The sequence below is a fragment of the Trichomycterus rosablanca genome, chromosome 26 (genome assembly GCF_030014385.1).
Source record: "Trichomycterus rosablanca isolate fTriRos1 chromosome 26, fTriRos1.hap1, whole genome shotgun sequence".
NCBI classification, from domain to species: domain Eukaryota; kingdom Metazoa; phylum Chordata; class Actinopteri; order Siluriformes; family Trichomycteridae; genus Trichomycterus; species Trichomycterus rosablanca.
In genome coordinates, this window is record NC_086013.1 from 12,842,810 (window position 1) to 12,865,123 (window position 22,314).

The window sequence follows — 22,314 nt, forward strand, 5'->3', positions numbered from 1 at the left end:
AGAAGAATCTGTGGTTTGTTTATTCTCTGGAATCTTTATTTAACTGATAAAAAAAGAAAGAAAAGTTTTCTAATGCTTTCATTGATCAACTTTATTGTATTTTGTAAATACATTTAGAGTTTTATGCCCGCAACACACTCCAAAATGTTGGGACAGAGGCATGTTTACCCCTGTGTTCCATCACCTTTCCTATTAATGAGACTTTTTAACGGTTTGGAAACTGAGAACACTAATTGTTGTAGTTTTGCAAGTGGAATTTTTGTCTTACTTCCTACTTGATACAAGACTTTAGTTGCTCAGGGGTCTGTGGTGTTTATATTTACAAACTACAATAAAGTTGATCAGTGAAAACATTGGAAATCTTTTCTTTCTCCTTCTGATAGAAACTAACTGATCCTAACTGCAAAGCTAGTGAGTGGAATATGTGTATTTAAAATGTATACATCAGTATTTTGGAGGGGGGGGGGGGGTGAGCATAATTGAATATTATCTTGGATATTACTACAGCCTTGTATCAATGCAGTTAGATGTGTTTACTTGTACCTGCTTCAGTAGTTAATGCAAATACAAATCAGTGGAGAACCAGTCATTTCAGATTGAATTTTTATTGTCTTTATTTGTGCATACAAATCAGTGTTGTGTTAATATATACAGTATACAGATCATCATCTTTGTTAACAAAGAAAAAAAAATTTCAATAAAAAAATATTTTGTTCAATAAAATGATTTTAATTAAGTTTGTTATTCTATCAAGAACATACATATTACATTTATTGGAGAATTAAATGTAATGCAATATATTCCGTATAATAATATAATAAAAATCCTCAATAATGTGAGGCCAACAATGTCACTTATTTAATGGCCCATGATATCACACTGTAAATAACTTAATTACAGGAAAAATACAGACCCAAAAAATCTGTTTTAAACTTTTACATGTACATGTTACATGTACATGTACAAAACACAGCTAACCAAGTAGACTATGCAGCAAAACTAAAGCTGACAGATACAGATGGCAGACTCATACCACACCCAGAAGCCAGGATAAACAGGCTCAGCAAAGGAGGCTTTAAACTGGTGTATAAGTGACATGGTTTCAGCCACGCTATAGAAGGACAGAGTGCCAGAATCATAGTCCAAGAAAACCCCAATACGAGAAGAGTAGGGTGCATTGATCTCCACCTGATCTTTGCTGTGGCGAGCCGAGTAGCTGGAATCAGAGCAAAAAAGGCTCCAGGATTTACGGTTGTAGCCAATGCGGGCTGAATCCCCATAGCCAGTTCTCTTGATGCCTTTGTATGTGATGCCAAGGGAGACACCCTCTCCGCTCCAATCCACTTCCCAGTAGTATGCACCACTGGACAGGGCTTCCTTGCACAGCACCTGAGGGAGGCAGTCAAACCTATTTGGGCTCTCGAGGTAGGACTGGGGGTCTCTTTTCAGTGCAGCTTTCCTGTTGCTTCTCGAGAGGTAGAGCTGTTTGTACGCTGTGTTTGGGTCGAGAGTTAGCTGGCAGGCATCTGTTTAACAGGGCAGAAAACATCAAAGAGAGAGTTAATCATTGTTAGACATGCCTGAGTAACTTGTATTAATGGTACATATTTCCTCAAGCTACAACAAAGACAGACATATGAAATCCAACAAATGAGAACACCCTTTAAAGAAATATTCCAGGGTTTTTTAGACCAATCTACCACATCTGTAGCATGCAGCTATTACCACACAGTGTAACTGTCATATTAAACTGTATACAAAAAACAGAACACTGAAATAATGCTACTAGAAATGTACTTTTACAAATGTGTAGTTTTAGCTTTGAAAAACGAGACTACACGTGGACCACTATTTGAGGTTATACACTACATATACTAAACCTTATACAGGAATATTTACGTTTTTGGTCAGATCAGCCTATTTAGAAAGAACATTGAGCAGGTGGGCCAACACTTTACTCACCTTCTCCTAAAAAATATCAGATACGTAGTTTTACTAACCATGTTTTTTAATGTTTTTTTGTCTAGGCTAACATCAAAATCCCAGAATATTTAGCAAATCCTCAACGTAAGATCCTTCACAGCCAAGTTGGTTGAATGAAAACACATGGACTATTGTTTGTTTATTAGGATTTTAACATCATGTTTTACCCTCTTTGGTTACATTCCTGACAGAAACGGTAGTTACTCATTACATAAGATTCATCAGTTCACAAGGTTATATCGAACACAGTCATGGACAATTTAGTATCTCCAATTCACCTCACTTGCATGTCTTTGAAAGAACCCAGACCGCCCCACCTGAGGATCAAACCCCTTCTTGCTCTAAGGCGACAGTGCTACCCACCGAGCCACCATCCCTGGACTATTGAGACTGACACCAATCTCACCCAGTCAAACATGCTCATCATACTGATTTTGTTTGAAGCAATTTCTGGGAGACATTTTACCATACCTCTTTAAAGTGTAAAAGCTCTGCATTACTTCTGGATATCTTTAGCAACACATTCTTTTATGTCTGTCTTATCCTAATAGCTTTATGTGCATAACATTCATTTATTTCAAGCCTTACAGACAGAATTCAACATCTGTCCAGAGGCTTCTATTAATATTAAGTTGCAAATAGTCGCGATTTCTGTTATTTTTCAGTTTGATTATTTTGTCTGTGGTAATTACTCACATGCACCAGATGGGCTGGTTAGAGACAAAGGTTAAAAAACACCAAAGTATGTCTAATAGACTCTAACAGACCTTAAATGACATAATAGACCCTAAAGGTGAGGTGAAGAGCAGGGCTTCTTAAAATAGGAATGCTGACCTGGAATCAGTATTGTTGTTGTTTTTTTTACCAGTTTAGAGGAGAAGAGTGGTGAATGGACAAATGGGCAAAAGCTGTTTTATGGTGGTCAGCACTTCTATATAAGGTGGTTAATGAGTAGAGACCCAACATGCAATAAAATAGAGTCTGCCCACCTCATTGGCTCTCAGAGTTGGTTGTACATAAGAAGGTTGCGGCTGTCTGAGGAACCATTTGATCGCCTTTGATCTAGAGGGCCGAGAGTGGCAGTACACAATTCAGACTGACTCCACACCCATGCACTTACATCAGAAATTCAATGACTTGTGCTACTTACCTGTATGTACAATGTTCAAACCTTCAAGGTGTTAATCTAACTAAAAGCTGGCCTGATTACTGGTGCTAGCTGGTAAAATTATTCATATTTTTATTTGTAGCGTTTGAAATATAATGCTATGAAGTAAGGAGAGTACAGTGGTGACTCCAATTATGACGACTAATCAAGGCGTAACAAGTCAAGCCAAGTAAAATTTGTTTTTATAGTGCTTTTTTTACAATGGACATTGTTTCAAAGCAACTTTACAGATTCTAGATGAAACGTTGAGCGTGTTTTTTGTAGCCCTGGCCTTATTGTACATTTCAGTTAGACAGGAACAACAAACCTTTCGGCTAAGCAGTTCCAGCTGGAGAAGAACAACAAACAGTTTGGAAGAACTTCCATGCAAATAAAAGTATGATGCTTTCCTTTCTGAGTGGAGTCACAATAAGCACCAAGCTCCAGGGAAAACATGGTGCGGTGAACTTTTAAACATACATCAGCAAAAAGGAAAAATAGAAAGGAATCCAGGCCAGGTTTGCTCACAAATTTTTCACACCAGTTCTTGGAATTTTCTCCCTCCTTTAACAAACCATACACCCACTTGCCCAACAAGTTCTTTCAGTCCGTTAAGGCACAAATCCTGTATCTAAGGAATGCTGCAGGACTACTCCCACAACAATCAGCCTAGGACTGGGCCAAATGCCAGCACGTCTCTTAGCTTTGTTGAAGATATAATTAGGTAGCCTATGTAATATCTTGCATGAATGCTGTACACATCTCTTTTACCCACTGACCTGTTTTGTGTAAATATGTGTAGTATAAGAAGCCTAAATACGTTTCTTAAAACTTACATTTGAGAAATTCGTCCCTGGTGCGAGGTGCCTGGCTGCGAGGCGCTGAACTTAGGGTCCTCTGCACCTTAGACACGTCAACTTCATCAGCTAGAGACAAAACATAGAGTAAGTGCAAAGGAAACGGGACAGTGACCATGATTATCTCATGTAAAACACTAATTTTGTAAAGGAATGGATGATTAAAGCCTAAAAACAATTGAAGCAAAAGGCAAAACTAATTAATTCTGCCCAACTTTTGACTTCAACTGTGTGTAGACATCAAAAGGCCATTTAAAAGAGTTCTGGGTACTTTCTGTTAATAAAAGCCTGTGCTGTCCAGTAATTGCCAAGTAATTCAAGAAAACAGTAATTTGCTACACTTTATGAGCTATTCAGTTGACTGGAAAATAACATAAAATCATTTATATTAATATACACACTATATAGACAAAAGTTTTGGGACACCCTTTCTTATTATTGAATTCATGTGTTTCAGCCACAACAATCTCTAACTAGTTTAATAAATCAGCTCTATAAAGAAAATAATGTGCTTCCAACTTTGCAGCAACCGTTTAGGAAAGAACCTTTCCTGTTCCAGCATGACTGTGCCCCTGTGCACAAAGCAAGCTCTATAAAGACATGACAATAAGCTTGGTTTAAAGAAACTCCAGCCGCCTACACAGAGCCCTGACCTCAGCCCCACTGAACAGCTCTGGAATGAACTGGGCACAAATTCCCACTTCTCAGAACAGTTGCTGTTGTTCTAGCTGAGAAGATGACATAGAGGTCAGTCTATTTTAATACCATTTGTTTTTGAAATGGGACGTCCAGCAAGCTCATGGTCAGGTGTCCAAATAAATTTGGTCATATTGTGTGTTTATTAACAGCATCTTCAAATCAGGTCTGGAGACCAAGATAATCTAATTCAGACAAACTCACCCTTGATAGACTTCCTCCCCTTTCGATCATCTAGTTGACAGAAAGGCATTTTGTTCACTGAAAAGGAAATGAGAGACATTAATAAATGAGTACTATGCTAGAAAAGAAGATACAGTGTTTTTATTAATATTACAGTATATAAATATGGGTCCATTTCTCATTTCTCAGTATTTTTGTTGTGTCAAAATACCTGGTAAACAAATTAAATAATATGAAATATAATTAAATAAAAAGAAGTAATCAATGCCACCTTTAAATAAAGTATTAGTGCTGTAACTGACCTGTGGTGGCCACTTTGACCAGCTCCTCATTGCCATACTCGTTCAGATGCTGCTTCAGCTCAGAAACAGCCTTAGTGACCGAGCCGAAGGAGAAGTATGGGTTGACGCTGACCGTGGGCAGCTCTTCAGCATCTGTCTGAGCATCAATCATGTGATAACTCTACAAAAAAAAGAGACCACATAATTATCAGCTGAAATATTAGGACCACCAAATCCAAGATTAGATCAGGATTTGATCAGGACAGAGACCAGAGAGCCAAATTATTATGGCCAGATGACTGACTGGATTGAAGTATCTCCAAAGCAGCAAATGGTGCTCATAGACGGCCTTTAGATTACCCACTGACTGTGGTACGAGGAGGAACAAGCCACAATGCAATGGAAGACAGCCGACTGGTCCTGTTCACCAAGATCATCTAGACGGCCGGGCATGTGTGCATATTTTACCCATACAGAAGCTACCAGCTAAAGGACCTGCTGGTAAATGTACTCGTACCAGATACCACAGAGGTCCTTTGATTGTCTTCTGGAGTCTATGTCTTGGCGGGTCAGAGCTGTTTTGACAACATATTAGGCGGGTGGTCCAAACGTTTTGGCTCATTAATGTGTGTACATTTCAGATGTTTATTTAAACTTGTATGTAATGAGTCTTTCAATCCTCTCTGTAACATGGAGTTTAAATCTCAGCTCTGCTATCAGCTGGCCTAAACAGACACACGATTGGCTTTCGAGGAAGGGACAATGGCTGGGTGGCTGATCACGGATGGCAGTGCATGGCTCTCCACAAGCACTACTGTACCCCCACTCCACCATCCCCCAGCAGGTAAAAAGAAGTGATTGCGTGTGTGTTTAAGGGGACGCTTGACAGCCTCAGCAACTCCTCAATCGTCTATGGGGGTGCCGGCACCAATAAGAGAGAGATAAGCTCCAACTGGTCACAACTTGGTAGAAACTTCTATATTGTTTGTGGCTTGGTGTCCTGATTATTTACATTAGCTTTTGCATTTTCTCCCAATTTAGTCATTTCCACTTCCCTATTATAATTCCTCTGCAGTTTGCACCACGCCCACACGAATTGGGTTTCTCCTCTATCCAACCTTTCCTACCTCACACGGCCAAGGTGGTAGCATTGCTCAAACCTTCCACAGTGATGAGCTAGCCTGCTAGTCTGCTGATTCACCAGAGCAAAACATGGCCTCCTAGTTCTTATCAATATTCATAAATGACATCAGCTGGTGACTTCTCTGTGCCAGTTTCCTTCATTTAAATGTATTTTTTATTAAGCAAAAACAGGAGACCATGTTCTTTTTCATTATGGACAAACAGGAGACTATGTTCTAGCACAAGCTTCTTCATTGCGAATCACATAGACGTTACACAGGGCCTATATTACACCTGGATGAAGTGAATGTGGTCCTCGGTGCGTGACAGCTGAGTTAGCTCGTTGTCTCTCCTCTTTAGGTCGGTGATCTCTTGGCTCAGACGGTCCATGTGGCTCTCGGCGGTATTAAGCGCCGATTTCTTATTGGATGAAATCAGTTTAGCCATTTCCTGCTGCATCCTCTCAATGCTGTGGAGCATGTCTCCAAAAAGTTTCTCGCTCTCCTGCAGTGCCCTCGTCGCTGAGTTCTGAAGAGAAAACATTCAATTATCATTTATTATGTACAGTAACTGCTATTGTATACAAATTTGTTGTGCTATTTGTTGAGCAAATGACAGAAGAAAATCTGGATTAATTTAATGTAGATTTAATGTAGATTATAAGTTTAAGATCCATGGTTTATAACAAGATGGCACAGCGGGAGTGGGGTTGATGCCACACATCAATGTGGGTCCTGGAAATCTGTGTTTGAGCCCTATTTTTTAAAGAGATACATTTGTTCTTTCAGTGCCTGTGTTTAGTTTCCTTTAAGTACTTTAATTTGCCAACATGAAGCTGGACTTGCTGCTCTAAATTGCCCCTAAGTATTAAGGTTTCAATCCACCTCTAAGCATTATGCATTTCCTTATATACTCACAATTCTTGGTCACTGTGGTCAGTAGTTTGGCTTTTCTAAATGGCTTAATTTCATTTAAAAAATCATGCTTTACCTTCAGTGCTTCCACAGCTTGCTTCAACTCGTCCATCTGTTTCACTCTGTCGTGGATCTTCTCCTGGATCTCGGCTTGTGTGGCACCCAGACGTTGCTATAAAGAGATGCACCGCAACGTGATGAATTTGCAATTCAAATGAATTGAAGTCATTTTATACAAAGTCTTTATTATAGTACAGTACATCTAACGTATTTATTTACTATGTTGGAAAAAACTGAGCACAAGGCAGGAAAACATTCTGTGCAGGGTTCTAAATGAGGTCCTGGATAAAACCCAATAAGAAAAGCTGAGAAAGAGAGTCATTTTCGGGGTGAGGGTTGCAAAATTAATTATTTATTGAGTTTTCTTTCATTACTTGGTTATCCAGTTCACAGACGTGGTGCCACTGAGAACACTGGGCATAACTGCATGGTTTTTTTGAGTCTTTATAGGGGGCCACTGAGGCCAAATTTACCACTAACAAAAATCAGCAAGCCATAACATTAGTGCTTTAATAGACACCATCTGAAATCAAATTCCAGTTCTTGCATACAGGTGGGTGATAAAATACCTGTTTATTTATCCACTTGTTATTTTATCAGGGGGTTCAAACTAACTCAAATATTTGGGGATTCTTAAAACATGATAAACTTCTCACAGATGACTGGAGGAAACGTTTGCACCCCCCAGTATGTAAAGGTCCAAACAGATTCTACACAAATTTGACTCACACATTGTACAGGGTTGACGCTACAACCTACAGCACTATTAAAATACTACTTGCATGTTGACTTGCCACCATTAAATTAATCCCAGACTGAAATGTTCTGCTTAGCACAACACATTCACATACACTCTTTTTATTTATAAAATAATAACAGGGATCCATGTGGGGTAACTGGAGTGCACTTTGAAAAGAAACAATAGAGGAATTCTGCCATGAAAAACAGTTAGAACCTTCCCACACTAGTAATTCTGCACAGACGACTTCTTTATCCTATTCCGGGTGGAGATCGCTCAAACATTGAAATGTTTGTTTTAGAAGATAGCCTATGGGTTGTTATTTTATATTCAATGAATTTCCTTGTGAGAGCTACTACATTAACATCATTGTGCAGTAATAAGGGTGAAAGACCAGTTTGATGGGGGGAAATGAAATACAAACCTACACTTTATAGTTAAAGTATTATGTTCAGGTGTTTAAGGCACACCTGTTGCTTACAGGTATAAAATGCAAGTATGTAAAATAATGTAGTATGCCTCCAAACTACGTGGCAACAGTTTGGTGAAGACCCTTCCCCACCGAGTGTCCCTGTGCATAAAGCAATATCAATTAAAGTGGTTTGATGAGTTTGGTGTGAAAAAACTCAATTGGCCTGCTCATAGCTCTGACCTTAATCCCACTAAACACCTAAATCATAAGGAAATCCTTAACAGAAGAGTGGAGACTGTTAATGCCACATTTAACAGATGGGCTAAATCCATTTTTTCATGGTTTTGAAATGGGATCTCCAACAAGATCATGGTCAGGTGTCATATAGTTAAAGTTATATATTGTTTATATATTGTTCCACTACCGTCAGCCAAGAACAGCAGTGGCTACAGTGGGCATAGGTTTTGCAAAACTGGACAACTGAAGATTGGAAAATTTGGATTAATCAATTGATCAAATGAAAAACAAGGAGCAACATGTTCTTGTCCGACAAGAAAAAAACCCAATTGGTCTTTTATGGTCTTTTTTGGTCACCTCAAGGTTTGATGTGTTAAGCCTTCGGCGATGCTTTTCAGATCACCACAGTTATATAACAGGGTAATTTAGTAACTATAGCCTTGCTATTAGCTTGAAGTAGTCTGGCCATCCCTTTTCTGTCCTCTTTCACAGATATTCCTTCCTACAGAACTGCTGCTTACTGGATGTTTTCTTACATACACATTAAACCATGGCTTTATGGCCTATTTATTATGCATATTGGCTCAGATATTTTCCCAAATTGTTGCCACAAAGTTGTATGCATGTAATTTATTTAGTATAATTGATTTTATACACCAGTTAGGAAGGTCCACATACTTTTGGCTACATATTGTACATGGTATAATGGATCATTAACTGAAAACAAACAGACCATTACTGATGACTTCTCTCTCTCACTTCACACTTACCTGCATCTCGTTCCGTTCCTGTTCAGCCGACACCATGTCATGGCCCTTGTGCTCCTTCACGGTGCATAACACACAGATACACATCTGATCGGTGCGGCAGTAAAGCTCCAATCCCTTCTGGTGCTGAGGGCAAATCTGCCGATCCAGATGCCCGATCTCGTCCACCAGCTTGTGCCTCTTGAACGTAGCAGACTCATAGTGGGGCTTTAGATGCTTCTCGCAGTACGAAGCTAGGCACATGAGGCAAGACTTGACAGCTTTAAGCTTCTTTCCAATGCAGATGTCACACGCCACATCTCTTGCTCCGGCATAGTTGTAATCTGGAGATGGAGGGGCCGGAGGGGCGGCTTCGGAAAGCTTAACGGCGGACAAACTCCTTGAGGTCTGCAGGCGACGTGGTGCAGGCCTCTTGTTGTAGCTGACCCTGCACTGTGGGCACAGGTACTGACCCGTATGGTCTGCATGGTCCCAATAGGTTCTGAGGCAAATGGAGCAGAAAATGTGGCCACAAGGAATGGACACAGGGTCCCTGAGGTCTTCTTTGCAGAGAAAGCAGATGTCCTGGTCGAACGACATGACCACTGATTAACTGAGAGGAACGGATCGTGACCTGTGTGCCTTTGTGACAGAGTTCGGCCAAAGTGAGACGAAGGCAACACAGAAGTTTTTTATATAGTCAACAGGCAGGTAAAGTGGGAGGACAAACTGGTTGAGCAGAAACTAGTACAACGTGAAGGGGAGTGGCAGGGAGTGCGGCCAGGCATCAATCAAAGAATAGTATGAAGGAAAGGTGAAAAGAATGAATGAAATCTATGATAGCAAGTTTCAGTGTGCCTTGTGAAGTATGTGTTTCTACCAGCGCTACATTTGCATCATCTGTATGACATTTTTATAAACAAGCCACACATCCAGCTATTGTTACGAGTTTATGTAGCTGTGGCACAGGTATGAATAAAATGCCACATTAAATATCCCACATGGTTTCTGTCTGTCCAAGGGTAACACAGATTACAAATTCTACTGATACATTTGAAGTCACATGTATGTGAGCTTAATAGACATCGTAATCCAAAACTTAAAAAATTAATAACAAGTTGGGCACCCCCTTTGTAGTCTCCACTTTTTTGTAAAGGTATTTACAGGATTTCAGATTGTGTTTGTGAGAATATGTGCCCGTTTAGATTAGTAAAGAGCCTGTGTAAGGTCTGCTACTGATGCTGAATAAGAAAACCTGGCTCACAATCAACATTTCAATTCATCCCAAAGGTGTCAGGTCAGGAGGTCAGGAGGTCAGGGCTCTGTGTAGGGCACTGGAGTTCCTCTATACCAACCTGAAACTGAAGGCCCAAACTGTTGACAATATAATTGATTTTATAAACCTGTCAGCACTGGGTGTGGCTGAAACACCAGAACAAATTAGTTAGGATAAGTGTCCACTTATGGTCCACAAACTGACCATATTATACCATAGATATATTTGTCATAATAGTCTCTGGATGTCAGTGGTTTCTGCTGTTTTCATCTGGGACTGCTTTAGTCTAAAATTATTTAATGAATTTAAATTATTTTAAACATTTGGGTTGTTATAGATTGACATACCTATAACAACAAAGTTCTATTATGCCATTAAACCTGTGACATGGTCTCTAATTTCTATTTTTATTGTTTACAATTTTATTGGTTATAATTTTTCTACAGCTGGTGGTTTTTCCATACCCATATATGTGGTGCTAATTTGACTACATCCATTAGATTAAACAACAAGCATTGTGATGAAAAAGGGAACCAGTTAGGACTGTCAATTGGAGCCATTTCAAGCAACGTCAGCTCCTCATGTTGTTTGGAAAAAAAAATACATGGAAGAGCATACATGAAACACAAACTGTCAACAAAGGTTTAAAGAAATTGTGCTTGGAACTGAAGCCCCCCTTCCCCCAAAAAAACAAGTCTGCCATAATTTTGAGGCTGCTCAAACACATATAACACTGTTTGCAGTCAAGCATAAAGTATGTATTTATCCTTTACAGTGCATAGATTTATTAAAGATTCTGGGAACCCAGAAAAAAAAACATTGCATTAAGAGCAAAGACAAAATCACTACTGAAAGTCTGTGACCTTTGATTCCTTACACGGTCCTGCATTACAAAGCAGCATGCTTATGTGATGAATATCAACACATGGGCTCAGAAATAGTATGACAAACTGTTGTCAGTAAACACTGTTCATAGCTGCATTTACAGATGTACTCTGGACATCCAAAAACATCTCAGTCAAGAAATGCTGCTGACTTGCTGGATTGATATATTATGTATTCAGTAAATCATTATTGTAGCAGTATTTACTAAACCATCTGGACAAAAATCTATTCATCAGGAGTTTCATGAATTAGGTATCCATGGCCAAGGACCCCAGCAATGGCATAATGGATTAAAGCACACCACCACTGGACTCAAGCAGTGAAAAAATATTCTCTTTAGGGAATCATTATGTATTTGGGATTGACATGCGTGGAGGAATGATACTTGTTAACACAGTGTCAGGTGTTAGGTTTGGTGGAGGAGGCATAATGATGAGGTGTTGTTTGTTTTGGTATGGACTGGGACCCTTAGTTCCAGTAAAAGGAATGTTAATGCTATAGTATACAATTGCATTCTAACCATTTTTATGCCATCTTTGTGGGGGAGTTTGGAGAAGGCCCCAATGCACAAAGTTAGTCCACTGAGTAATAGTTTGCTGTTTTTGGTATAAAACTAAGGCTTCAGTTACAAATACCTTGGAAGAATGACTGCAGTCCAGAAAATTTCATGTTTTGCATACATATGTATTGACGTCTGTACATTTGCTCTTAATAATAAGTGAGTTTTTGGTAAAACAGGTTTTTCTGTTCTTCTCTCAGTACAGGAATATGTGTCAAGATTCTTGCATGTGAACATCACCCATTTTGTGCACATTTACTTGATATTAATTATGTTTAAAACGTGCTTTTCCACCTGTGAGCTGTGCCCCCCTGGTGGGTCTTGGTGGTACTGCATGCCCTAATGCGTTTTGATGTGTACACTTGAAAAGTGGGCTTCCGATTTGGCAAGGTAGTGGGTCTTCTGATGTCCATGTTCATAGTTGTTTGTACCTTGATTTTCTGGTATTATTTTTGACTATTTTTGTGGAAAAGAAGCGTACCCAAGACTAGATCTTGACTTCGTGTTGAATCAGAGTATTCTAAGATACTAAGTACTAAGATAATACTGGAGATAAATAAATAGTGCAGGTCTGTTGGTTTGTTACTTTCAGTGTGCAAATTTGCATTAATTGAGTCATAATTATTAGATTTTAGGTGTGTAATAGCTAACCAATAACAACACTGACTACATTTTGTAATTGGTATTTTTATTGTTATTGTAATTGGTATTTTGTAATTGGGCAGTTGTAGCCTAGTGTTTAAGATACACAACTAGTAATCAAAGGTTTGCTGGTTTAAGCCCCACCACTGCCAGTTTACCACTGTTGGACCCTTGAGCAAGGCACTTAACCCTCAATTGCTTAGACAATATACTGTCACAGAACTGTGTCACTTTGGATAAAAGCGTCTGCTAAATGCTGCAAATGTAAATGTAGTGCTAAACAAACTGGTATCAATAATCAGATCTGGTATTGTCATCAGTTGGGTGGGCTACGTGTTGCAAAAGGTTGTACTCATGTGCTGAAGTATTTCCTTTGACAATATGACTAATTAGTGTTGCTGTCCTAATGCTTCCTCCCCCACTGACCACAACAAGTAGAGATTTTGTTAAGATATGACCTCACTGCTGCACTATCTGTGGGAGTTGCATTCTCAAGGGGCCCCTGTGCTAAAATCGTGTCTTAATCCAAAGCATCATGGTTTACTTTGGGGGTTTCTGTGATGGATATCCATTTAGTATGTGACCTTTTAATGCATGTCACCCTAGAAAGAATTTACTTAATAAACTCAAGCTATTGCATGGCTGTAACTGGTCAAGAGATCCAAGTTTGAATCTTAATTGTTCTATCAACTGGCTAGGCGGTGATATGGACCTGCATGCACTGCATTGCACACTTTTTTCCAATATTATTAGTTTCTCTAACTTATGGTTCCATCTGCCAATCAGCATTTATAACAAGATAATTCTAAATTCAGTGTCTCCAAGATAAGCTCTATTTTTTCACCCTTAATAGATAAAGTCGAAAATGAAAAAGCAGTTGTATTCTTTTTTATTAAATAATATTAAGCATAAATAAATAAAAGGGTAAATAAATGTCAAAGGGTCCAACTTTAGTGGACCTTTTGTCCAGTAAACTTTGCCCTATCCATTCTTCCACACCTTTCCCCAACTATGCCCAACCTCTACTTCCACTCCTTTTTTAAGAATTTTTATTACTTCCAAATGTGGCTCCAGTGAAAACTCTTATGAATCCTATCTAACTATTTTGGTAAATATTCAGAGCTGATTTTTTTTTTAGCTGGGAAACATTTCAGAGAGCACAACAAACTCATCCCCTGCTTATAGACCATGATGGGTTATTGAGTTTCTGTACAGGGTCTCAACGCAGGGCACAGAATGTGTCAAGAATGTACCTTGGCCTGATAAGCCAGATAACTACAATTCAGAGAAGAGAGGCCTGGAAAGAGATGTTTTCACCATGTGAAAAGGAGGATTATGTGTTTTTTTTGCCTAGGGGAGTCTAAAGCATAGTGCAGGTCTGTATGATATCAGCACGACATGCCATAAACTCCTAATCTTACTCCTGTACCACAGATTTAAGTGCTGTTAACTATAAACCAGGAGTGTGTAAAATATCATAGCAATGACTGAGATTTCTGCTAAATCACATCAGCATAAAGCACTATGGTTAGAATGAAAAATTTACATTTACGAAACAGTATAGAAGAATTAACTTAACCATACATATGTACAGAGTCATAAATGTTAAGTAATACTGTAAATTACAAAGCTCTTACTGCCTTCGTCAAATATTTATGAAAGCATTTGTGGCCTCTTTGATTTATTGCTGCCAAGCCCTCCACAATCATGTGAAGCGGAGTGATAAAACACAGTTCTACTCTGATAAAGCGCAATCACTTTCTGCAAATACAGACATTCTTCTGAATACTGCAATGCTTTTTTAGAAGAATATTTATGAATATGCAAATATATACAGTATATATATACACTCATAAATATAAGCATTGTACATAAGTAGCAATAGCATACAGGTAAAAGCCAGCCTGCTAGTGGCTAAATGTACTTGTATTGTTCATGGGTATAAATGACTTACATTTTGGCATTATCAGATAGGAGTTGCCCCAAAATAGCTATTCTTATGGCAGATTGTCATAATCCACGGGTGTTATTTAAAACCATTGACTCTGTTCTTAAGGCCCCTCAGCCCATCTGTTCAGAAGCATCCCCTGAAATGTGTGATAACTTTCTGCACTTTTTTATTGACAAGATTGTCGCAGCACGAGCTCCTACCACAGCTCCTGCCTTCGACCCCTCTGACTCTGTCCCTTGCCTGACTGTGTTTGATAGTTTTGAGCCGGTGACTCTGTCGCACTTGGAGGATGTGGTAGGCCATTTAAAGCCTTCTGGTTCTCCCTGTGACGATATGCCTCCTCACTTTTTTAAAGAGATTTTTCATAGTATAGGGCAACAGGTTCTGGCCATTATTAACAGGAGTCTATCCTCTGGTGTTGTTCCTGTGAGTTTTAAACATGCTGTAGTGCAACCCCTGCTTAAGAAACCTGGCCTTGACCACACGGTATTGGCTAATTATAGGCCTATTTCCAAGCTGCCCTTTATTTCAAAGATCTTGGAGAAAGTTGTTTATGCTCAGCTGAAAGTTTTTCTGGATGAGCATAATATCCTGGAGGTCTTTCAGTCTGGTTTTAAAACCCTGCACAGCACAGAGTCAGCGTTGCTTAGGGTTTTCAATGACATCCTCCTGGCCAATGATTCTGGTGACCATGTGATCCTTGTCCTGTTGGATCTAACCGCGGCTTTTGACACGGTAGATCATAACATTTTAGTCTCCCGGTTGCAGCACCTAGTGGGCATTTGTGGTAGTGCTTTGGAATGGTTTAGGTCCTATCTGACGGACAGAACTTTGTGTGTGAGTTTTGCTGGTTCAGACTCCTCCCCAGCTCCCCTGCCGTATGGGGTTCCACAGGGCTCAATTTTAGGACCCCTCCTCTTCTCACTTTATCTGCTTCCACTGGGCTCCATTTTGAGAAAGCATGGCATCTCATTTCATTGCTACGCTGATGACAGTCAGATATATGTCCCGCTGAAGAAGAAAGATGCTTTCTCTATTAAGCCACTTCTGTTATGTCTTAATGACATTAAAGCCTGGATGGCCTTAAATTTTCTGAATTTCAATGAAAAGAAAACAGAAGTGATGGTGTTTGGTCCCAGTGGTTCCTGTGAAGCCCCTCCTGTTGATTTGGGCCCTGGCTGGCAAAGGTGAAGTCAATCCTTTCACATGAGCACTTTCAAACAGTGATCCATGCCTTCATCACATCTCGGCTGGACTACTGTAATGCACTTTATTTTGGAGTCAGCCAGTCCTCCCTCAAACGTCTCCAGTTAGTGCAAAATGCTGCGGCCCGACTTTTAATGGGATCACGTAAGAGAGAGCATATAACCCCCATTCTGGCCTCCCTCCATTGGCTGCCCGTGCATTTCAGAGTACATTTTAAGATTCTGTTGTTTGTTTTTAAATCTTTAAATGGACTTGCCCCGCCTTACCTCGCTGAACTGCTCCATCCCCACACTTCTGCTCGGTGCCTCAGGTCAGCTGATCAGCTGCTCCTGGAGGTACCAAGGTCAAAGCGTAAGCTCAGAGGGGATAGAGCTTTTTCAATCGCTGCCCCTAAATTATGGAACAACCTACCACTCCATATTAGACAGGCCTCTTCACTGGCTATTTTTAAAACTAGTCTTAAAACCCATTTTTATTCCTTGGCTTTCAATCCAGCATGAGACTTCTCATTGTTTCTAGTGTTTGTTTTATGTTTTATAATTATCTATGTACAGCACTTTGTCACAGCTGTTGTTGTTTTTAAAGTGCTCTATAAATAAAGTTGACTTGACTTATATCTGTTTAAAATTACTAATTGCTGTTCTGCAAATGTGATGGAAAAGGTTTGCTTTGCTTTTAAGCTGCTCTCTAGAATCCATACAAATCTGTACCAAGTCAAGGATGTCATACATTTCGGTACTTTATTACATAATAAAACAGGCATGTCACTGACTAGTTCCTTGTTGTGCAATCAGTTGGGTAGCTCGTATGTTTGTTGTTGGTCAGCACGTAGCAGTTTCATGTACGAAAAGCTTAAGCTATATTGTAAATGCACGTCGAATCAGATGCTACGTGAAAACTTTGGGCACAGGGCTGGAATACAACCTGGATGGGGAAGCAATCAATCACAGAGCAAACTTACACATTTACTTACTCACTCACACCTAGGAGCAAATGAAAGGTTTTCATGACCCATGTTGCTGTGCTGTGTACTACCATGCACCACTGTGGTACCCAAAAAGTACCTTGGGTAACTAGATAGTCAGCTTTAAACTGTACACTCTTAAAAAGATTGTACTTTCCACAAGTATGCAAATGCTTCAAACTACACAAGATCAGTTTTAATCAAGTTCCAAAACGTGTCAAACACAATGCATACCGCAATGCAAGAGCAAGCTGCATTCTTATCGTTGCAGCAAGGAGTGATGAAGCAATCCATCACAGTGCATCACACTCTCACCCATTCAGTCACTCACACCTTGGGGCAGTTTACTATAGTATATTTACCTACTGGCATGTTTTAGGGAAGTGAAATTAAACCAGTTTCACTGATGTGTTTAGGTTTAATTAAAGTCCCTAGGAACTTAGCCATGCCATCCTTTGTGTAATTAATATAAACTGCCCCACCCAAAATACAAACACCATATAGTCAACAAACAATATGTTATTTCCAGAAACTTAAACACATACAGAAATGTGCTTAATAAAGTATCACAATTCTATTTTTAAAACCCACTAAACTGCAGGCAGCATTTTTGAAATGGTCTCTTTGTCTCTGCTGATTGCAGTGTAACTGGAACTGCTTCTCTTGTTACTGCAACACCTTCAGACTGCAGTGGAGGTTACTACACCGTGAGAACATGATCCGGCTCTTTATCTTTTCCCTTTTTTGGCAGGCCCCAACAGCCTTGCATCTAATCTACTGTAGCTGTGAAAATGACTGAACTGTGTGGTGTACACTCCTGGGCGAGATAAGTGGGCCAAATCCAAAAGAGCACAAAGTTTTTAAGAAAAAAAGAGTCAGAACATATTTTTAAATAGGCATACTTGTGTTAGTTTTATATCAAACATATATCTTGATATGAATTTAACTTTGCATATAAAAATTCTGTAATCTATGTAGTTCAGTGCAGGAGGGTGGCACTGTGGCTCAGTGGGTAGCACTGTCGCCTTGTCTTGTCGGTAGCAAGAAGGTCCTGGGTTTTATTCCCAGGTGGAGTGATTTGGATTGTTTTTGTGTGGAGTTTGCATGTTCTTCCCATGTCCGCATGGATTTCCTACGGGTGTTCCAGTTTTCTCCCACAGTCCAACACAGTCCAAAGACATGCAGTCAGGTTATTTGGAGATACAAAATTGCCCTAGTGGTCTGTGTGTGTGTGTGTGTGTTTGCCATGTGATGGAGTGGTGACTTGTCCAGCGTGTTTCCTACCTTTCGCCTAGTGAAATGCACCCACCGTGACCCTGACCACAATAATGAGGTGGTTAAACAGACAATGAATTAATGAATGAGTTTACAGCAGCAACAAGCAGTGGTAAAGAAATGGTGACAGAGATCACAGGAATGCATTTTCCTAATTCTTGCTCATTTTGTGACAAATGATATGTTGTTAGAACCAGTAAAAGGAATTTTGGGTTCGGCTCATTTTTATTTGCCCAGATGTGTAGTTTCAACTTCAGGGTTGGGCAGTTTTATTCTTAACACAAGAGTTTAGAATATGTAATAAAGTGCTTCTAGTTTAACGTGGGCTTTTTATGTTAAGATGATAATAAAACGAGCTGGAGACTTTTCTGTGCCAGTATAATAATCTTAGCTTGTGTAGTAGGGAAAAGTGTTTTGCATTGAAACCACACCTCTAACAACAGGGTATAGCTCTATCCATGTCTGTATTCTGTTTTCCTGTTACAGGATGCAGTCCAAACATCACTGCAAACAGTCCAGATGCAGGAGGAGGAAGCTTTCTGAATCAGACCACCAGAGAAAATAATAAAGAGAATCATAAAAACAGCTGGTGACACCTCAGTGCAGATACAAATAGGGTTAGTTTGGCTGCACCCCATATAAAGTACATGGAACAGTGGTTATAGTGTCAAGGACTAAAAGAACACCCAAACTGTCACCTTATGCAGAGGGTACATTTGTCCAGATAAACATATATAATTCAATAACTACTAAAAGCATGTTTGTAATGAATTAAAAGCTGCTGGAACATGGGTAACACAGTCTACAGTCAAGCTAGTGTTATAGTGCCATGGATGAAAGAAAGCTGTTAGTATTAGCATAGCATTAGCATAACAATATACAGGGCATTGTCAGGTAAATGTCACACTTTTAATTGATTATTTTAAATTTTAAAACCCACTTTAGTAGAAAATCTAAATCGACCGTGGCACTTGTACAAAATTTAAGTATTTACATTCACACTAGCATCTACCTATCGACCTACGTATCTATTTTATTAGTTGGAATTGGAATTTTTGCCTTGAAATCAACTTCACAGTATAGCTTGATTCATTTTTCTGTTTCTGGTACAGGATTCAGTCCAGACATTGCTGCACCCTTCACACAAGAAAGGTAAACCAGAGCACCGGAATGCCAACTTACCTTTTAAAATAGGGAATAGCTAAAGCCATGTTTACATAATTTTGAATGAGTTCAGAACAGCTTCAGGCATACCTGCACAGTTCTGAAAGCACAAATACAATAACAGGCAACAATATCAGACAGGTAATAGCAGACAGACACGGTCATGACTGGAAAAATGCTGGGATTGTACTATAGTGCACAGGCAGTCCGTCATTCATGCAAAATTGTGCTTTCATGCAAAAAAGAGTACAAGGTGAAGGAGAAAGCTGAACACTGTCTATTAGTTCATATGTTAATATTGAGGTGGTGTTAGTTAGTTTATTTATTATTTATTACCATTATTTTTTACACCACAACATGATGTACAGTCCATCGCAGGGCAGACACACATACACACACACATACACTCACCATTCACTTTGCAATTCAGTGTCTCCAATTAACCTGACTGCATGTTTTTGGACTGTGGGAGGAAACCGGAGCCCCCGGAGGAAACCCATGCAGACACGGGGAGAACATGCAAACTACGCACAGAAAGGACCCGGACCACCCCGCCAGGGATAGACCCAGGACCTTATTGCTGTGAGGCGACAGTGCTACCCACCGTGCCGCCCGGAAGCAGATCAATCTTTGTAAATATTGGAGAGGGGAAACTTCCCCACTGTCCCTCCCGGTTTCTACGTCCCTCCAAATGTAAGAAAAGGTTTCAATTAAATCGACAATTTAATTCACAGCTGCCAAACTACGCAATGAGTGGCACCTTTGCAGCCAGAGTCCTCAAATCTACTAAACAGTCTGCCCACATCACTACCATCCTCCACCATTCTGCTTACTTTTAAAGACCTTCATGGCCTTGCCATGTGAAAGGGTATGTGAAAGGCACTATATAAATTAAACTTATTATTATTTATTATAGACTTATAAATCACTGACCCTGCATTAAACAACAAGCTATTGCTAAAGCAGTGTTTATATTCTTTGAGGCAAACACCACCAAAGATACAATAATGGTTCATCCCAGCATACTGTATTTAATTAACAGCTACCAGAATGTGAACCTCACTCAGATTAAGGCAAATTGATGTAGAAAAGATTTTCTGGCTTTTCTGCCCACACCCTAATAACAGAGTATAGTTTTATTGGTGTTATTTTCAATGGGTGCATTGTGTGCTAATAGAAGTTGCAATAAAATCAGTCAGAATATTAGAAAAACTGTAACTAAAACAAAACAACGAAAACAAACATCCTGACCCCCACCATTAACACGATCATAAATTAAACATAATGCCTACATTCTTTGTTCATGGTGAAGGATTTCTCCCAGATGATTCTGCAAAGTTACGCAACAAAAGGATTGTTTTTATTGAAAGATAAGGCTTTGATTCTTTTTACTGAACAGCCTGTTTCACTGTGCAGGTGTTTGTCTTTCCATTCCTCCAAAACATCCAAAGCTTGGCTCCACTAAATGAACAGAAGCATCTGTGTCCATTAGACCTGGTCCGGCCTGTATTTTTTTCTCCCTCTGCTGCATTTGCACTATGCAACCTGTTCACTTCGACCTGGCGTTTCTCCAAACTTCAAGCAACACGCACCATGAACATTTGGCCAAGACTGACATCTTGGCTCAGGCTGACAAAGGTAACCATTGTTAGAGGGAAACACTTGTAAATACCTCGTTTCCATGCACCGGTGATCAGCAAGGGCTGAGGCAAACTTTTCTACATGCACATTATGCATTCCCACAGTTCATATATACATGGTCGCCCTTTCGGAGAACTAATGGCACTAATAGCATGCAGGCTCACTTCTGTAACCTTCATTTGACCCTGGCAAACTGAAACATGACCCCTGACCTGTAATGTACACAAGAGGGCATAAACTTTCCTGAATGGAATTTGTCTAACAGGGTCCCAAACTGCTTCAGGTCTTGCTTATGTTGTGTAAATGCATCTAGTGCCATCTAATTTGTACACAGAGTTAAAAAAAAACCTTTTTGAATTCTTTTGAAGTCTGCATTTCTACCTGAATTACAATGCATTGTGGTCAGAACTTTATCTAACTTGATAACTGATAATACTAGAAAACAAATTTTGTCTAAACTTATAAAATAATCAAATGTACTTTTTCTCAAGCCCGTATAGATCACATTGATTAATCATTGACATTCCAGGCTAAAAATTATGTGAACCTTGTATTTATTAACCAGTAGACCCTCCTTTAACAGCAACAGTCCCACTTGATCAAATTTGAACAACAGATAAAAAAATCTTTCAGTCCATTAATATTGCATGAACTGCCCTATTCACCTTCATGCCACAGCATATTAGCAACAGTCCAATATGGAAAAATATGTAAACCATGCCACTACCAGCATACAAGTCATTGGTTCACAAATCCACACAGTTCAGTCCTGCTGCTCTGTCTAGTAAAAGGTGTCAAAGGTGCAAATATCAGATTAAAAGCACAGTGCTGTCTGAAGAAGGATTATAGCACAAGAACAGCACAAATCTATTGAACAAATCTGTTAGTCACAGTTTATGTGCCAAAACACTGAACAAGAATAATGTGGAACCATAAAAGTTTTTTTAAACAAAGAAGTATGTGTTAATTTGTCTCATTTTCTAGCATTATGTGTGTTTTATTGTCTGTGACTGGAATGTGGGGAGAACTTTATCCAATAAAAAAAAAAAAAGTTTGTTTTGGATGAAACTCGGTGAGTCCTCTTCAAAACGACCTTACTTAAAAATGTGTGTTTATACATGAAATCTCAGAACTGTAAAAATTAGCTTGTACTGCAGTTCTGATCAAGAGATCCAGGAAATATTTTTTTGCTGCAAAAGGAGGTACTACCAGTAATGTGATATAAGAATGACAGTATTTTAAGCATTAAATGTGAATAAATAATGTGTAAAGTAAAGACATAGAAAGTCGAAAGATTTTTTTACAAATCTCAATTCCAAAGGATACACCAATTCTGAAATTGAGGCACATGTTCCAAAAAAGTGAGAAAGGTAA

General features: G+C 39.3%; 1 protein-coding gene across 2 annotated transcripts; it reads right to left on the minus strand.

The window, feature by feature from the left end:
• Positions 1–808: 808 nt before the first annotated feature.
• Positions 809–10,028, minus strand: ftr83 (finTRIM family, member 83). Of its 2 annotated transcripts, XM_062988728.1 has the most exons (8): positions 9,402–10,028; positions 7,260–7,355; positions 6,564–6,797; positions 5,169–5,328; positions 4,888–4,944; positions 3,967–4,056; positions 2,973–3,045; positions 1,438–1,526 (listed from the first exon to the last, which is right to left on the minus strand). In XM_062988728.1, exons 1-7 carry the CDS (start codon positions 9,975–9,977, stop codon positions 2,984–2,986), a joined length of 1,275 nt encoding a protein of 424 aa, XP_062844798.1. In that variant the 5' UTR covers positions 9,978–10,028; the 3' UTR covers positions 1,438–1,526; positions 2,973–2,983. The 2 variants fall into 2 exon arrangements, with proteins under 2 accessions (XP_062844797.1, XP_062844798.1); XM_062988727.1 differs by lacking the exon at positions 2,973–3,045 and having other exon boundaries at positions 809–1,526.
• Positions 10,029–22,314: the final 12,286 nt, after the last annotated feature.